This window comes from Rhamphochromis longiceps, linkage group LG14, assembly GCF_057381845.1.
Source record: "Rhamphochromis longiceps isolate RC_006_pf linkage group LG14, R_longiceps_female_GT1.1, whole genome shotgun sequence".
NCBI classification, from domain to species: domain Eukaryota; kingdom Metazoa; phylum Chordata; class Actinopteri; order Cichliformes; family Cichlidae; genus Rhamphochromis; species Rhamphochromis longiceps.
This window is the reverse complement of record NC_140570.1, coordinates 17,277,971-17,294,739: the sequence shown is the minus strand read 5'-3', so window position 1 is coordinate 17,294,739 and position 16,769 is coordinate 17,277,971. Positions and strand designations below refer to the sequence as shown.

The 16,769-nt window shown below is 38.6% G+C and overlaps 1 protein-coding gene across 2 annotated transcripts in view; it reads left to right on the top strand.

Annotated features, from left to right (window-relative positions):
- The window catches only part of gramd1bb (GRAM domain containing 1Bb), a 117,855-nt gene that overhangs the window by 47,828 nt on the left and 53,258 nt on the right, over positions 1-16,769 (top strand). For both annotated transcript variants that reach the window (XM_085379629.1, XM_085379628.1), the window contains exons 3-4: positions 6,500-6,589; positions 10,032-10,058. In XM_085379629.1, the coding sequence (XP_085235755.1) occupies positions 6,500-6,589; positions 10,032-10,058 (117 nt within the window). The remainder of the gene's footprint in view (positions 1-6,499; positions 6,590-10,031; positions 10,059-16,769) is intronic.

Genomic DNA, 16,769 nt, shown 5'->3' with positions numbered 1-16,769 from the left:
TTGAAAATTTAAAGAGTAGAAAATACTGATACTTGTATTAAAATGTAGAGAGCGAAAGTTAAGAGTTAAAGTAAGAAAAATAAATACTCAAGTAAAGTACAGATACCTGAAAATTCTAGCAAAGTACAGTAACAGTATTTGTACTTTGTTACGTCTCATCTCCTTCTCAAATTCCACAGAACTATATGCAATAGAATAATTTGGTAATGTGGTGACATTTAATAACCAAAAGGTCAAAGATTAACCTCTCACAATGGGTTCACCCGAAACCGCGGCTGATTGTGACCTACACCCGTTTTCACACCTTGGCTCGTGTAATTAGGTAGAGTATCATTATCAATAGGGGGTTAGTGATAGGGCTCCACCTGTCGCTCTGAAGCTTTCGGATGAGAGGTGAAACATCTTCAAGGAAACTTAAAGAAGTCTAGATGCTTTTCTTTCCAAGCTCCTTAGAGTACGATGACCTGGATGACTGAGAAGCTTCACAGACATATTTACTTTGGCATGTTAATGTTTTACTTTTTTTCACTGGTATTCACAGCTATAACTCAGAAAAAAAGAAGGCGAGATTGTGACTGTGTTTTAATGAGACACAGAACTGGTGGCATTTATCTTTAGTTATCAGTTAGACATCTTTATTGTCTTCACTGCTCATATAAGTCTGACCTGAATCTAAACTGTAACCTGTCTGGTTGGCCTAGGAATACAAATGCATTTTGGTTAGTCTAGTTGAAAAATAATATTTTCTCCTCCCAAACCATGACAAGCTAGAAGGAAAAGCTCTGATAATTTCTCTTCTCGTTGTTTTTTTTCTGTCTTTCTTGTTTTTTTCGGGGGCCACTTATCACTGCTAACAGCAGACAGGAATAGATTCATTCTTCCCTCCATAAATGTGCTATCTTTCTCTGAATTGAAGGCACTCTCCAGAGGTGCATAACTGCCGCAGCATCCTTGAGTGTGAAATACGGTCATTATCGAGCAGTTCTTGAGAAAATCTCTACTTCTTCCTGAAGGTGTAATGTGAACTTTCGTAAGAAGTGTTCCTCAGCTTAATAATGTACTGTGGCATAAAGCTGACATGGCTTCTCAGTGTGCTGCCTGGTACAACTGAATCTATTATGTAAAAGAAAAAAAAAATACCATGGTTTAAAACTGTGTGAGAGTGACATAAATAATTCAGATGTTAATGTTTGTCGTTACTTAATTATTGCTGAAGCAGAGCAAGAAGTGCGTAAACGTCCGAGACAGTTTGTTCTGTTTCACAGTGTTCTCTCGCAGAGTTGATATTTAATATAACATTCGCTGTATCGAAACCTTTGTTATGACTGAAAGCTGTTTTCCCACATTCTTCTACTGAGTGGTCTCGCATGACGTCACATGCGCATTGCTCTACAGCTGTCCGCCATGTTGGATGTGAATCAACCACATGGTTGTTAGATACAAATGTGTATATCACGGATGGTTGACAGCAGTTCCCAGTAGTTTCTGGCCGTTGCTGGGTGAAAAGGGTTGCAAAGAAGTGGATGCACCAAAAACCTCCCAGTGAGTTTAGTTGCTTTGGTTGCTAGCAGATTCCCGTGGTTGCCTGTAGTTTTTCATGTTTGTCTGCAAATACTCACTCACTACTACTAGTTGGTAAATGAACTGGTTCTTATATCAGTAGCTTTTCGACTCTACCTACCTTATTCATCACATGATAGAGGCATCTGAGAGAAATTACAAATGCCACAAAATATCTTTTACATAATTTTTCTTTCTCATCAGTAAACCCTCATGCCTTACAAGTGGGGGATCTTTCTTCCCGGAGAAAACATTCCCATGAGCATACAAATTTTTTCACTCATGACTCATGAGTGCTTTGTATTAATTTGCAGTGACCCTTTCCTGTAAAGTGGCTCCAAATCATGCCAGTAAAATGTCCCTAAAACTGTAAGTTCCTGGAACCTTCACTGTCGGAGTCGGTCATTCTGTTTTTTCCCTTAATTCATCATCAATCTGTAACATTCCCTGACTTTGACTCCATACTGTTAACATTCATATAAATATCTACTACAATATCTGATGGCTCACTACGAAAAACGTATGAATGAAATAAATTGTTATTGTGTTATTTTAGGCAGCTTTTGTTGGCATGCAGCTTGAACCACCACTGCGACCTCCAATTTCCAATGCAATTGGTTTTCCTCTTATTTTGGAGTCTTTTCATACAAACAAACAAATGGTAACTCTAGATTGTGGAACCTAAAAAAATAATAAATAAGCTGTCATTCATGAATACTGTAGTTAGTTGTTTGCTGTTCAGTTCATTTAAATTGGATATAGTTTATCCTCATGCTATTGCATTCTGGAGGTTCTAAAATTAAGATAAATTACCACCAGAAGTTAATTTAGATATGAAATATGAAGGGTATAACACACCACATCATTCTTTCTTTTTAAAAGGCTTTTAGCTTAGTAGTTGTTTTTTGAGTGACATAGGCACGGCACAAAAGCAGCAGCCGAAGTAAAACCTATTAATCTTGTGCTTTTTAAAATGCCTACATTGGTTTTGTGACTTGAAGCCTGCTTTAATTTCCCAGTTAATATACAAACGTAGCAGAGCTTTTATATTTAACCACATCTTTGTAGATTTATAAAGGGATCTGGTGCTGTTACCTTGGTTACCTTGGTCTTCTCTTCTGAAAGGCTTTAGAAATATTATATCACATTATATTATATATAATAGCAGGTATTTAGAAACATTTTTTGAGATGTAAGGAGAAATTTTACATAAGCACTCTTATGTTTCATTTACATATAGGGTGTCGAAAATGTTACCTGTCAGTACTTATTTTTAGTGTGTAAATGTCACATAAAATCAGCAGTAGAAATGTTGTGCCCCCAAAATGTGTACATAAGCTTTGTGATGTGAAACCTGCTTCTACTCCTCAGTTAATATACAACTCTGGCAGATCCTTTACAGATAGTCAGATGTGTTGCAGTGTGAAAGAACTCTGTTTTCTCCTCATGGAAACACTCAGAAGTATTTCACTAGGATGAAATTAAGACGTTTTACGCTTCCTGTAGTAAATCAGCTCTGCCATGATGCCTTTTACATTTCTAAAGAATACAATTGATTTATTTGACTCTGACTGCAGTTTTAAAATTCTTTAAATAATTAATTCTTTGTTATACAACTTTAGCTCTTTCATCACTGACATGGAAGGCCAATCAGTTTTCCTCTCATCAAACTGCTTTAAATGTTTAAATCTTTAGTGATGAATGTGAAATCATGAAATCATTTAAGTGTTATTGATTTTAATCCTCTCTAAGTAAAGCCTCATTCTTTGTCCAGCCTAAGTGTTTTTACTTATCCCTTGTCGCAGTATTGACATGTTATCCTGTTTCATCTTAATCTTGTCATTCTGATGTTTTTCTCGTCTTGTGGTCTGACACATTCGGTGTGCACACTGTGTGTGCATGTGGACCTATGTGTATCTCTGCGTGTCTAAGATAGTGTTTCAAAGAACAGAGGGAGCTTACAGACACAGTGGAAGCTGCTGCTTGATAAGAGCAGAACAATTTCCAGAAAGTGGTAGAACATTTTTACCTGGTTTGACCCCTACTTGGTCTAAACATAAATATTTCAGCTACTCAACAGAAAAAAACTGAGGTTTGAAGAGATTTCCAGAACTCTGCTGTTCTTCAGGTAGTTTCATTGCAGTCGTAGAAACAATGTTGGTATTTTTGTGTCATTATGTGAACAATAGAAGTTTCTGAGTTAAAGAGCAGTGCTGATTACATGTCAAAACCAGGTGAATTCTTCTACTTTAAAGTGTAGAGTGGTTAGTTTGGTCAACCATGGTCAACATTTGTCGTAATGTCTGTAGTTTTACGCATAGAGGTTAAAATCGTCTTCAAAAGACATAAAATTTAACGTTTTAAGCAAGAGAAGATTTTTTTTCATGGTTTTAGAGTAGAAAAAGAAAAAAATCATCACGTAGTTTGTAAAACTTTGAGCAGCCTAAGTGGTCTGAGCTCTAATATAATGTTTGCAAAGTCTTTATTAGGGTTATGACTTCATAGGGAAGTCTGGGTGATGCACATTTCAAAGCTATACAAACCCTCTGACTTGGGGAACATCTAAATAACTGCATAGCATCTATAGTCACATGCTTGGATTGTGAACAGAGAAGTTTCATTGTTGAGAATCGTCCATCTTTATTTCCCCTGCTGCTTCCAGTGTGAAGGCACTGTGTGTCCATCTGGAGCACAGGGGAGCCGGTGACTTAACAAGGTCTGGAAATTTAAATAATTGCTTCTCATTAAGCAGCGGGAAGAAGATGGCAAAGTTTTGTCAGGTAGACAGTTCCACAATTCACAGTGACTTAAAATCATAGTTAACAAGAACACCGGAGGACAAGTTGACTTCTGGAAGGTAAAGATATACTTTGAGAGAGCACTCTTTGTACATGTCAAGCAGGATTGATAGAAAGGCAAATCCTCTCTAAGTGTTTGACTGCATTAGACTGGAATAGTAATGCACATTCTGGTCTGTGCAGTGACACCTACACAAATATGACCTGTCTGCTTACTGCCAAGTGAAATATTTGCAAATTAATTTTAAAAAAAAAGGAAAGAAAAGCCTGGAGTCTTTGGAGTTAAGTCCTGGGCACTGATGAAATTAAAGTGAACTTTTTGGCCTGAATGAGCAACAGTGCTAGAAGCTGAAAAAGAGGAGGGTTTCAAAATTGGACAACGTAAGAGGTGCAAGCCAAGGTTTTGTCAGAGTTCCCAAGCTTAGCATCGGAAAAATAAAAGCTGAAGGAAGTCACAGAACTAGAAGCTTTATTCTGGAGGTGTAGGTTAAAATCCCCCCAGACAAGAACTGAAAGAATGTAGTGGCTATAAAAAGTGTTTATAAACTGATGGGCTGTTATTAACTACTAACCATCAAGCCGCATATTTGCAAAGTTCATTTTCCCTTTCGTTTTTTTTAAAACTGTTATTTACTAAATAAAGAAAGAAAATATGTATCCTGCGAACTGTAAACCAGTCACTGCTTAATATTTAAAGATGAGGAGATACAATATAAATTATAAACATGGATCATACGTGATCGAAGTTTGGATTATGTAGCTTTGTTGTCCTTGATTTTGTTGTACCTTTTAATATGTTGGTTTAAAAAGGAAAAAGTAAGAAAGTATAATGAATAGTGTCGGGGTATTGTACTAATTGTGTACGAGCAATGAATAATTCAGTCTGGATTGACTCCATGTCTACATTCTGTTCTTGTCATTTAGAATGAGCATGCTCTGAAGGACAGAGATATATACACCAGAATAAACACATCTGATTAGAGTGCATACAGTATGTCTTAGCCTTGAGTGAACAGCTTGCAGTGGAGGAAGCAGGAGGGAAGATAGGAACCCGGCAAAATGATATGAAATTGCAAAAATGTATCTTTTGAGTGACATCTGCAGTCAGGAGTCAAGTTTTTGTACCAGAAAAGCAGCAGATGATCCGATAAAGCTAATTTTAGCTTGTTTATTGTTTTCGCTGGGGTTTTCTTTGTTACATTTTGTTACATGATAACAATTATTAACTACTTTTCATTTATATTAGTAGCCGTGCATACATGTGTATTATTAATAGTAAAAACTTAAACGTTCGAAAAGAACATTACAGATTACTAAAATAACTGATTAACTCGGACAAGTATTTTCAAAGTGCGTCAACAATTTCCCAAAATAATCTCAGGCTTCCAAAATCTGCATTTTTCATACATTCCAGCATCTCCTCCAGGCTTGGACAGCTCATAGCTGCTTTAGGAAATAGGTCAAGGCATCCTGCAGACTTAAGAGTGTGAATTAATGAAGACCTTTTTTCCCAACAGACTGGCTTTATTCTTAAATGTCAAAGCGTGGATGAGAATAACTGCAGAATTTTAAAATGCTCGGGAAAAAACGCTCTCTATTACTAGTGTATTAGTCATATACTATATAAGACGTAACTGATAAATAAACTGCAGCTTGTGCATTATTTGTGGTGTAGCAGAAACAATCCTAAATCTCTTCAAAAGATCTCTGGCTCCTAAGCTGTTCAAGCCCCATTTTTGTGAATGAATATTTTCTCTCTATATATATATATTTAAACATCTGTAAACCCCCCCCCCCAAAAAAAACTGCAGAACTCTTTTTTTTTTTCTTTGCATAGCCCATGTCATATATCGCCCTCTAGTGTTACCATGGGATATGTGCATGCAAAAACTGTAGCTGACACATACTTTACATGCTGACAGTGTGAGAGTTGAAACTAATAGATGAAATTTATTTTTATATAAGTTCACGCATAGAGTTTATTTGTATGTATGTTTGCTTTTGTTGTGTTTTTCTTTTTTTTTCTTTTTTCTTTTAGGGAGAAATAGGCCAAAAATAAATACATTTTAGATGCAACGTCTGTATCTTTTCATTTTTGCTGGAACTGTGTGACACTGACTGTCACCCTCATTTTCTTGCAGCAGCCAGCAAAGCAGCCAGCAAAGCAGCCTGCAGAGTAGCCATGAAGACGAAAGCAATCGCTTCTTGACTCCATTGATCCGAGAGGAGAGGTGAGCAAGTGTGTAACTGCTGCACACATTTGCCTTTGCATGAGACACTTTTTATGTGGTAGAGCAAGAGGACTTTTAACATGTGTTAGCAAACCAAGTCGAAGCTGGGATTTGAAGGTCAAACCCAGGAAGTTATGTGCTACACTGCAAGGGTCACTCTGTAAAAATTTAATTTATTATTAGAGGAATTATGATGCTGTGAGCATCAGTGAGGGCACATACACTGTGTTTTGTGTGTCTATCTGATACAGTCATTCAAAGTGAAAGAACAATGAAGTCAGTGTTTTTGGTCATTTCATATGCAGTCTCTGGTTATTGCATATATTCTCCAGTAGAGGGCAGTCCAAGGTCTATTTTTTTGCCAGTAGTGACGGTGAGGCAAAAAGATTGGTTGTGGCTTTACATTTAGATATTTCATCAGTTTCATAAAAATGCTAATTGAAGCCTCATTCAAAAAAACATTATTTTTTTCTTCGAGGGGCCTTGTTCTGTGAAAATAGATTCAAATGAAGCTTTTGAACCATCCATAAATGCCACGCTCTGATTTTCCTTCTGATGTGACATTCATGAGAACTACAAACTGACAGAGAAGGTTCTTTTACTGGTGCCTACGCCGCAGTCATCTGAAAGCGGTGATATGTAACTTCTCCCACAGCAATTAGAGGCTCTGCGTCCCAGAGCTCAGCTTGAGTTGAGAGATTAGCTCTTTGTCACTCTTTGCTGCAGTTGTCACAGCATCACTACTGAGAAGTAAAATCAGTAACTGAATCTGGTGCTTAGGCGTGTGCATGTCTTTATTTGTCATACGTGTGTCGGCCTGTGATGTGATATCCAGTTTTTATGGCAATTTTTACAATCAGTAAAGCTGTAGAGAAGCCTTGATAATACATGTGGTAGTTTTCAGGCTGAGTAAAGGAAACAAAAGCAGAGTCTCTAGTGTGGTCTCTGTCCCTGCACAGCAAACCCATATGGAAAAGATATATATAAATCTTATAAAGTTTGTATCTGTCTTGTGTGAAACTTGTATGAAAAGCATACAAGAGTGAAAACACATATAATATCCTTTGAAAAATTATATAATGAAACTTGTATGTTTTGGATACTTACTAAAACAATATATGAAAGTAATGAGAAAGTGGCCACTTTCATGAGTAAATCATGTAAGTTTTTACTATTTCTTTTCCATATGGGAACTTTAGCTGTTCATCTGCTATAAATATTAAAATAATCATTTTTAAAAAGATGAGGATAAGGAACTTTGTTAGATCGCTGCAAAAATTAAACAGATTTTTGCATAAGAAAACCTGCACACCAAATTTATAAGTCTTTCAATCCAAGGGTGGTGCTTAAAATCACACCAGATAATGACAACCTGCAGGTAAAAAAACACAAGACTGTGTCAATAATTATTCTTCTAAACTGGCTAATTTCATGCTCATAATGTTATGTGGTGTGCCAAAAACAGAGTAGAATCTGGTTAAAATAAATAGTTTGTTGCTTTAGAGCAAATAAACTGCTGCTCATATTGTTCATGTGCAGAGCTAAGATTCAGTCAAGCATGATGCAAAAGTAGGACATCCTGAAGAGAAAATTTGCAAGAATCCCCTCCGTCTAGCCTCTGAATAACCACCCACTTAGTTGTCTTTGCTTTTAGCTCAGTCTACCAGAGCTGTGCACTACACCTCCACTGTTTCTCTCTGTCCTGCTCTCCCTCCCGCACACTCTCCTCGCTCAGTGTCTCCTCTTACTCAAATCAGGAACAGCACCTGTGAAACCTATGGGATTTTTTGCCGCTCTTTTCTTTGCTGCACTGGTGATAGCTAGTGAGGTTTGTCTGCAGCAGCTGCAGGGAGAGCAGCGTTCTGTAGCCGGCTTTAGAGGGCACGGAATGTCATGTCTCCTCTGCAGGTAAAAACAGCTGGATTTCTGCCCGGCGGCTGCCTTCTCGCAAACTTCGCCCGTGTCGTCATCTCCATGCCAGTCACGCTTGTGTTTTTTGCTCTCTCTGCGTTTGTCTGTCTGCCTGGTGTGCTGCAGTTTTTGCTCGGTGTATGATGTGCGCAGCTGCATTTTCTGGTGAAGTGGCAGCAGGCTAACACAGTATGTGAACGTTTAGCTGCCTCAGCCAGATTATCAGGGCATCTGTGGAGGTTTTTGGGAAGGACGTGAAGACAAGTTTGCTCATTCCCTGTCATTGTCATGTTTTTGGTTTCGTTGCCTCTGACGCTTCTGCTCAACTCCTCCACTTTAACTGCAGATAGTGTTATGTAATATCACAATGTGACTTTGCTAAGTGAGTGTAATATGACTCATCGGTGAAGATGATGCAGCACATGATTGTGAGTTGTGAATGAAAATTTGTGCATTGTGAGACATGCCGGATCAATTTGCAGAATAGAGAATACGTTTATGTAACTACAGTGAAATTGCCAGGCTGTCATGTGACACTTAGCTTTAAAGCCCCTCCCTTCTCAGAAGGTTTAAGTAATATATCCGCAGCTATATTTCCACCACCATATGAAGCACTACAATGCAGCAGACAGAGATGGACTTTATTTAATCATACACTGGGGAAGCTCACCCCCTCCAGATATCTATAACTAGATTATAAATGCTCAAATATTGAATTAATATACACTGTGTGTTTTCTTTCTTACATAATGATATCAACCTTTCTGCAAACAGTTGCAGTCTGATTTGGACTGACTGCAGTCACCCTCTGATTGTTGAAGGTTTGTAAATAATTGTACTTAATTTGTAAATGCAGACAGATTGCCAACATGCTGCCATCAGTCTGAATGAGTCTTTGTCAACTTAACGGGACAACTTGGTTTCAAGCAGGTTGTATTCTGGTTTTATTACTGTAGAACAGGAAGGCTCCTCAGTGTCTGGTGATTCCTGCTTCTAATTCCTTTCTTGTTTGGGTGGTTATTTGAGCTACTGTTGCTTTCCTGATAGTTCAAAGTAGTCCGACCAATCGTTTTTCCGGGGAAATCCCAGTAGGGACGCAGTTTCTGAAATACTGAGACCACTCTGTTTGGCATCAATCACCGTGCCACACTCAAAGTTTCTTCCCATCCTGATGCTCAGTTTGAACGTTGGCACGTCATCTGGCCAGTGCCTACATCCCTAAATATAATTGCTTCCAAGTGATTGGCTGATTAGACCATTCTGTTAACAAGCAGTTGTGGACATGCGCCTCACCTCATGCGTCTCAGGTAAATTATAGTTAGTGAGTTTGTAAAACTATATGAATATATAATGAATGCAATAGATTCTTTACATGAGTTGTTCTAAAGTGAGGAGTTATAGTTATTTAGAAGAAAAAGAAAGTGTTTTTTTGATGTCACAACCACATAATATGATGCAGAGTGTTTCAGCTGTTAGATAAAAGCCGTGTCTGCAGTACGCTATGACTGAATGTGCTTTTTCCCCCGTGCAGGTCTGACAGTGCAGCGGACAAAATCAGGTGAGTCTACTTCCTCATCGTCCCCGTAGAGGTGGTGGCATGCATCGTATGCTGGTGAGCTTATCCACCGTGACCAGCCTTACTGTCACCCCATCTGCCCTGGCCCCACCCACCCCTCATGTGACACAGATTCACGCCTTTGTCCACCAACCAAGGTGTCTGAATACGCTTTACATTTGGAGAGGCCAGCAGTGAATACAGTTGCAAGCCATGGAATGCCATTGTTATCTTTTATTGGACAAACAACATTAGACACAAACAGGGCTTTGTAGGTTGGGCACTGTTGTGGAGATTGTAGTCCTTTAGCTACCCAGCCGGTGGCAGGTCAGCACTGTGCACTCACACTGTGGGCACAGACACTTTGCTCTTTGGGGTGTGAAGGCTGTGCAAGAGAGACTGTGCTGGACCTGAAGCAAAAAGGTCCAAGGCGTACACTGGAAAGGTGAGTGTGATTGGCTACAAGCAAGTCTTTGACCGGCAGCATGACGGGAAATTATATAAGTTGCTGTTTCTACGTTTCTGACTTTAGGACTGCTCTCCAATGTTGAGTCAGAGTGTAGTCAACCCAGTAATAGATATACTGTACTAACTTTCAGACATGGTGTTGAGCATGTTTTATTTTATGTAGAAAGTGATACTGGCAGTTTGTTATGAGGCCATAACCATGTAAGCGCTTTGCTTTTTGATGTGTGCCTGTGTTTGATGCTCGCAGCGATCATTCAGGAGAAATGATGTTTGTGCAGCACATTTTCTGAGCTGAATGAACACTGTTATTATTCTGTGTTTGTGTGTGTGCAATCTGGTATGCGTGTGTCTGCTTTGGTATGCTTTGAGTGGTCAGTCATGCGAGTTTGGTGACAAGTAGGCCAGTCCAGGTTTAAACCACTAGGAGTCTCTGTACTCCGGCATTTAGTGCAATGCCTTTCAAGCCAGGAGCCGTGCCTTTTGTGGGAAAATTGATGGTAATTAGATGTTGATTTTCCTTTTCTTCCTAGTTAATGCTTGTTGAATTTGTGAGGACAAGGGACTCTGAGAATGTCTGAAATTTGTTTTGGATACACAGGTGGCTCAGCTGCATGTTGTATACGGTGGGCAAACCTTCTGAATGACAGTGGGTGTATTTTGTAATAGTGAGTGTTAACTATTAGTCCAAGAGATGCTGCTTTTGTTGCATTTTGTTTGATTGCCATCTTCACTTAAACACCTCTGCATTTTTAGAATGATTCATGCATTCTGCTTCGGGTAGGATGGCAGAACAACAGAGGTGGATAACTGCCTATTGAGAGGAAAACACAGAACTGAATGGTTATGAGTGCATATGATAGAATATAATTAAACAATAGCAGTAAAATTTTTAATGATTAGTGAGATTAGTTGTTAAAAAACAAGATGTACTAACACCAGTCATACATTTAAAAAAAATAAGGGAGGAGGGGGAATTAAAAAAATGCTGATCGTACTATAACAGTGCAATGTTTTGATGAGAAGTCTTAAGTCCTTGCATTTTTATTAATGTTGCTGAAGCTGACGTCCCTCCACAAAATGTGTTTCCCCACACAGCAGAAACTACTCTGAGCAAAGAGCTCAAGGTGTTGACCCAGTCGCCAAACTCCCTAAATCCAATCAAGCATGTGTGGGGTTAGGGATGGGTAACGGTTCTGACATAAACGGTAGTAACCAGACCGAAAAGCAGCGCACATTTCGGTGTTTTATTTCGGTGCTTTTTTCCCCCTGAGATGTCATGCACTTTGGATTCCAGCCAATCATTTTACCTTTGCGAGCGTAGTAGGCGGGCTCAGGTACGTACGTTCTTTTAGAGCAGAGCTACAGATTAAAAATGCCCAAAGCGAAGCGGTCAAAGTCTGGCTGTACTTGATAGCAAAAGATGCAAACTCAGCAGCCTGCAACAAGTGCTTTAAGGTGATACTGTGCAAAGGAGGTAACTCCTCGAATCTGATGAAACACCTGGCAACGTATAGCATTTTGTTAAAAGCCAAGAAATGCGGCGTATTCGATAGCTTGCTGCGAGACCTCACACCGTGTGTGCACATCTACTGTGGGTGGGTTGCCTGTTATCGGTCGCAACATCCCCCAAAAACCCGAAGAGTAGAGTCCTGGCCCCTAGCCCTGCCAGTGTAGCAGAAATGATGACGGATGAAGATGGCAGCAGCAGCCGTTCTTCTCTGTGTGAGTAGCTTAATGTTGTTCGTGTGTAATTTACGTTGAGTAGGCTAACCACATTATTAAATTAATGCATGTAAGGTGAACTAGCAAACACCGTCATAGTTACATGTCTTCTTGTTTGATGGCAGATACTCCCTTCACCCTGGCCAAAAAGGCTAAAATGACCAAAGAAAAAGTGGAAAACAGCCAAACATGAGAGGTTTTTGGACAAAGTTTGTTTTTCATTGATTAAGCACTGCTTCCAGCCAAGAGTGATGCCATAAATCCCCTATAGCTGCAGAAAAGGCTAACATTGTTATCTTTTTACAAAAAAACAGCTGAACATGAGAGGTTTTTGGACAAAGTTTGTGTTCTCCATTCTTTAAGCACCGGTTTAAGCACCGTTTAAGCACCGGCACCGTTTCAAAAGTACCGGTTTGGTACTGGTATCGGATAAAACCTAAACGATACCCATCCCTATGTGGGGTACAGTGTGAAAAGACCAATCCGTGAGGCCCATCCCACAGCCAACAGGACCTAAATCTATCTCCGTAGACCTTGTAACAGGGCTTCCAGTATTTCCTAAGTAGTGAGACAGACTGCTTAAGATCAATACTTATTTATAGGAGCACCGGTAAATAATGCATGCAAAAAGCCCTTTGGTTAGGTAAAATGTAATGCAAGTGTAATTAGAAACCTTTCAGTTTTGATGAGGAGAAAGAAGCTCTGATGCATTCTTTGCATGGAAAATTTAATGGGGTTACTCAGCAATTATCTACATATACATTTTCCAGGAAATTCGGAAAAATGGTTCGGAATGTTGCATTGTTTTTCAAGTGAGAAAGAAATACAAAAGCCTAATAATGAGCACAACCTATAATTATTATAAATGTGATAATGTCTGCGTTATCCTGTGTTAAAGCACGTTGCCATACATGCTGGCTAGGTTTATGCTACATACATTAACATTATTAGCATTGTTTGAGTTCTGCCCAGCTCATTGGATAATAACTAATCTAATAATTACAGGCACCAGCCATATAAATGAAAACATTTGCCTCTGAATGACTGACTGACTTTAGTTGTGTTTCTTTGTTGTGTTGTTGTTGTTGTTTTTATGCTGCAGCCAACTACCAATCAAAACGTGGTCCATAAAGAGGCTCCTCATCAACTAAGATTTGGTTGGCTAATAATGGACACCCCTTACATTAGCTGTGATATTTATGCTTCTGAGATTCTTCCAAACAGTCCTGCCTTATCCTCTCTGCCTTTGCTCTAATGCCTGCATTGCTTTTCTGCTTTCTCAAATGCTGGATTATCGATCAATGTCTGTGGTTAGAGACATTAGCTTCCAGTGATGGAGGTCAGCATAATCTGATCTTGCCCTTTACTTTGTGAGACAGGCCCAGAAAAGCAAAGATTCAACATATTTGAAAACACACTAGTCTGGCTGTGGGTGACTTTCACTATACAGGCAAGAATTCACGTAACATATGATGAGATTTTTAATTTAAAAACAATAAATACATAAATAAAAATGAGCTAAAACTATGGATGCAATTTTTACCAGGTATTTCATGACCATTAAATTTTTTATTGACCAAAAAATATATATTTGTTTATAACATACAGTGTTGAACCACCTACAGCTGATTCCTGCCTTACTCCACGTCTAGCTCAGGCTGTGACCTCAGAGGAGACTTTTTTTATTGTTTTTTAATTATTTATTTATTTATATAATAAATTTTCAGTGAGCACTTGCTAGAGCCATTACGTCTGGAAAGAGGAAATGAATGCATGACGCAGCTGCTGTTTCTTCTCCATATTCATTCAGTATCTGTGTGCATGCATTCACTGAAGCACTGATGTGGCGTCCTCACAAGCATACTGTGATGCGGTGGCTGAGGAACAGGAAAGCGTAACTGCAGCTTTTAGTGCAAACACGGAGACAGAGGGAAGCAGAACAGGATGGGGGGCTGATAAAGCAACGACAAGAGGAAAAGAGGTGAAGGACCACCCTCGTCGAGCATAACCGTTCGCAGGGAGCCTACCAAAGGGACCTACCCACACACACACACCATGACCAGGCAGCCAATCAGTGCGCTCACATCCTTGATCCATCCTCCCGCGTACAACTGCTCATCCATGGCTCTGCAAGCAGATGTGAGGTGATACAGTAGAAAGCGACTGTGAGAGCCACTTAGACTGAAAACACAAGCTCAGTGTGTGTTTTCTTTTTATTATTATTATTATTATTGTTATGTATAGGAAGGAAGGCAGTGATTTGACAATAGCTGGAATAATGAGCAGCTGGTTCAGTTTCTGTCAAGATATAAGCATTTAGTCAGCCTGGACATCCTGCGGCTTCCGAACAAGCATTTTAGCTTTACAAGTGTCTGTATCACTTTGGTTTGCTTGCATCGGAGACATTATGTCTCATTTGACTGACACTGGATGTGCTGCTTGAAAGATAAGGACGACGGGGATTTCGACATTTGGTGATGATGACAAAACATGTTGGATAAGTGACACTTTGACAACGGAACAAGGGAAGAGAGGCCATGAGAGCCAGGAGAGAGGCCAGGATGGTGTCTGCCTGTTCACCATGCACAAACATAAGGTCAGCTCTCATGTCTGTCTGTGTGCAGTTGCAGAATGTTTTCAGCCCTGGAGTTAAAGTGCAACAACCTCTATTCTTAATCCTAAACCGTAAAATAGTTTATAGCATTAGTATAAAGTATAAAATGTGTTAGCATAAAAAGGTGTTATGAAGTGTCAAACGGGCTGACTAACTGTATCTAGATGCATGTGTGTGTGTGTGTGTGTGTGTGTGTGTGTGTGTATATATATATATATATATATATATATATATATATATATATATATATATATATATATATATATATATATATATATATATATATATATATATATATAAATAAAAATATATATATATATATATTAGAGATGGACCGATCCAATATTACGTATCGGTATCGGTCCGATACTGACCTAAATTACTGGATCGGATATCGGAGAAAAATAAAAAATGTAATCCGATCCATTAAATATCACGAAAGCACCTCACAAAACTTGCAACACACCGTAACTCACCTCAGAACGTTAGCAGTCGGAGCAGTATGCATCACGTGATAGAGCGGCTGTGGCATGCGGGACCTGTGGTCTGGATAGCATGTGGAGCTTCGCTAGCAACCCGGCATTTCATCTCCGACAAAGTTATCCCGAGAGAAGTAAAGCAAGTGTGTAAGTCCATCTCTGAATGTTTGTAAAGCATTCCTGCGTTAAGCTTAACAAGCGACTGCCTCTTCTTGCTGCTACTTCAATCATGAAACTGCTTAACGATCAGCTGATCGGCTTTTCTGTCGCAAGTCCGTGTCTCTAGTTTGCTTTTGGCCCACGTTGCACCAGAAAGAGGAAACCAGCGGCTGAACAACAGCAGCACGTTTAAGCTTGATCAGCTGTTGTTAGAATTTATTTATTATTACTTTCTACTCCAGGATCTTTTTCTACGTAGCTGACGCTGGTAACTGTGCAGGGGCGGATCTAGCAAAGTTTAGCCAGGGGGGCCGATAGGGCATTAACAGGGAAAAGGGGGCACAAAGACATACTTTTCTTTCTTATTCTCATTTAAAATGTCTAGCTTTTAATAAATAATTATCTGACAGCCAAAGTTTTAATTTGATGCAAAATGTATAGAAGTCCATTACTGTATATAGTAACTATTAAGTCTAATATATATACCCTAGTAAGCTATAGTACTTTTTCCTTTGGGAAGGTACCATCTGTGCAGTCTGCAATTTTGTTGAAGAAAGATGTTGAATCTATTTAATATTTCTTGAAAAATAATTGATTTCTGTGCATTTTTTTTCCACACTGCATCAAATTAAGGTTGATTACGTCGATTAAGCATCATGAGGTGGCGCGTGAGGGGTGGTTCCCTATTTTTTTATTTTTTTATTTTTGTTGTTGCTGGGAGTTGGAACCCTATTAGTTAGGTTGCTTAATATTTATGCTAAGTACTCTTTAAAATACCAGAATAGGGAGGATGGTGTAGGTTTAAGTTTATTAGATTGATCAGTATTGCTGAACTATGAAATATTTTTTTTGTATACAGGTATAACAGAATAGCTTTAGTGTAGTTGTTGTTTTAAACTTGAGTATGAACTTATACAAAATGCAGCAAGATATTTAAAAAACAGTTTTGTTGATTAAAAAACACTATATCGGATTCATATCGGTATCGGCAGATATCCAAATTTATGATATCGGTATCGGACATAAAAAAGTGGTATCGTGCCATCTCTAATATATATATATATATATATATATATATATATATATGTGTGTGTATATATATGTGTGTGTATATATATGTGTGTGTGTGTGTGTATATATATATATATATATATATATATATATATATATATATATATATATATATATATATATATATATATATATATATATATATATATGGGTGGGTTCCTCTGGGAAATTCGATTTGCATAGTTTGCATAGTAAGCTAAC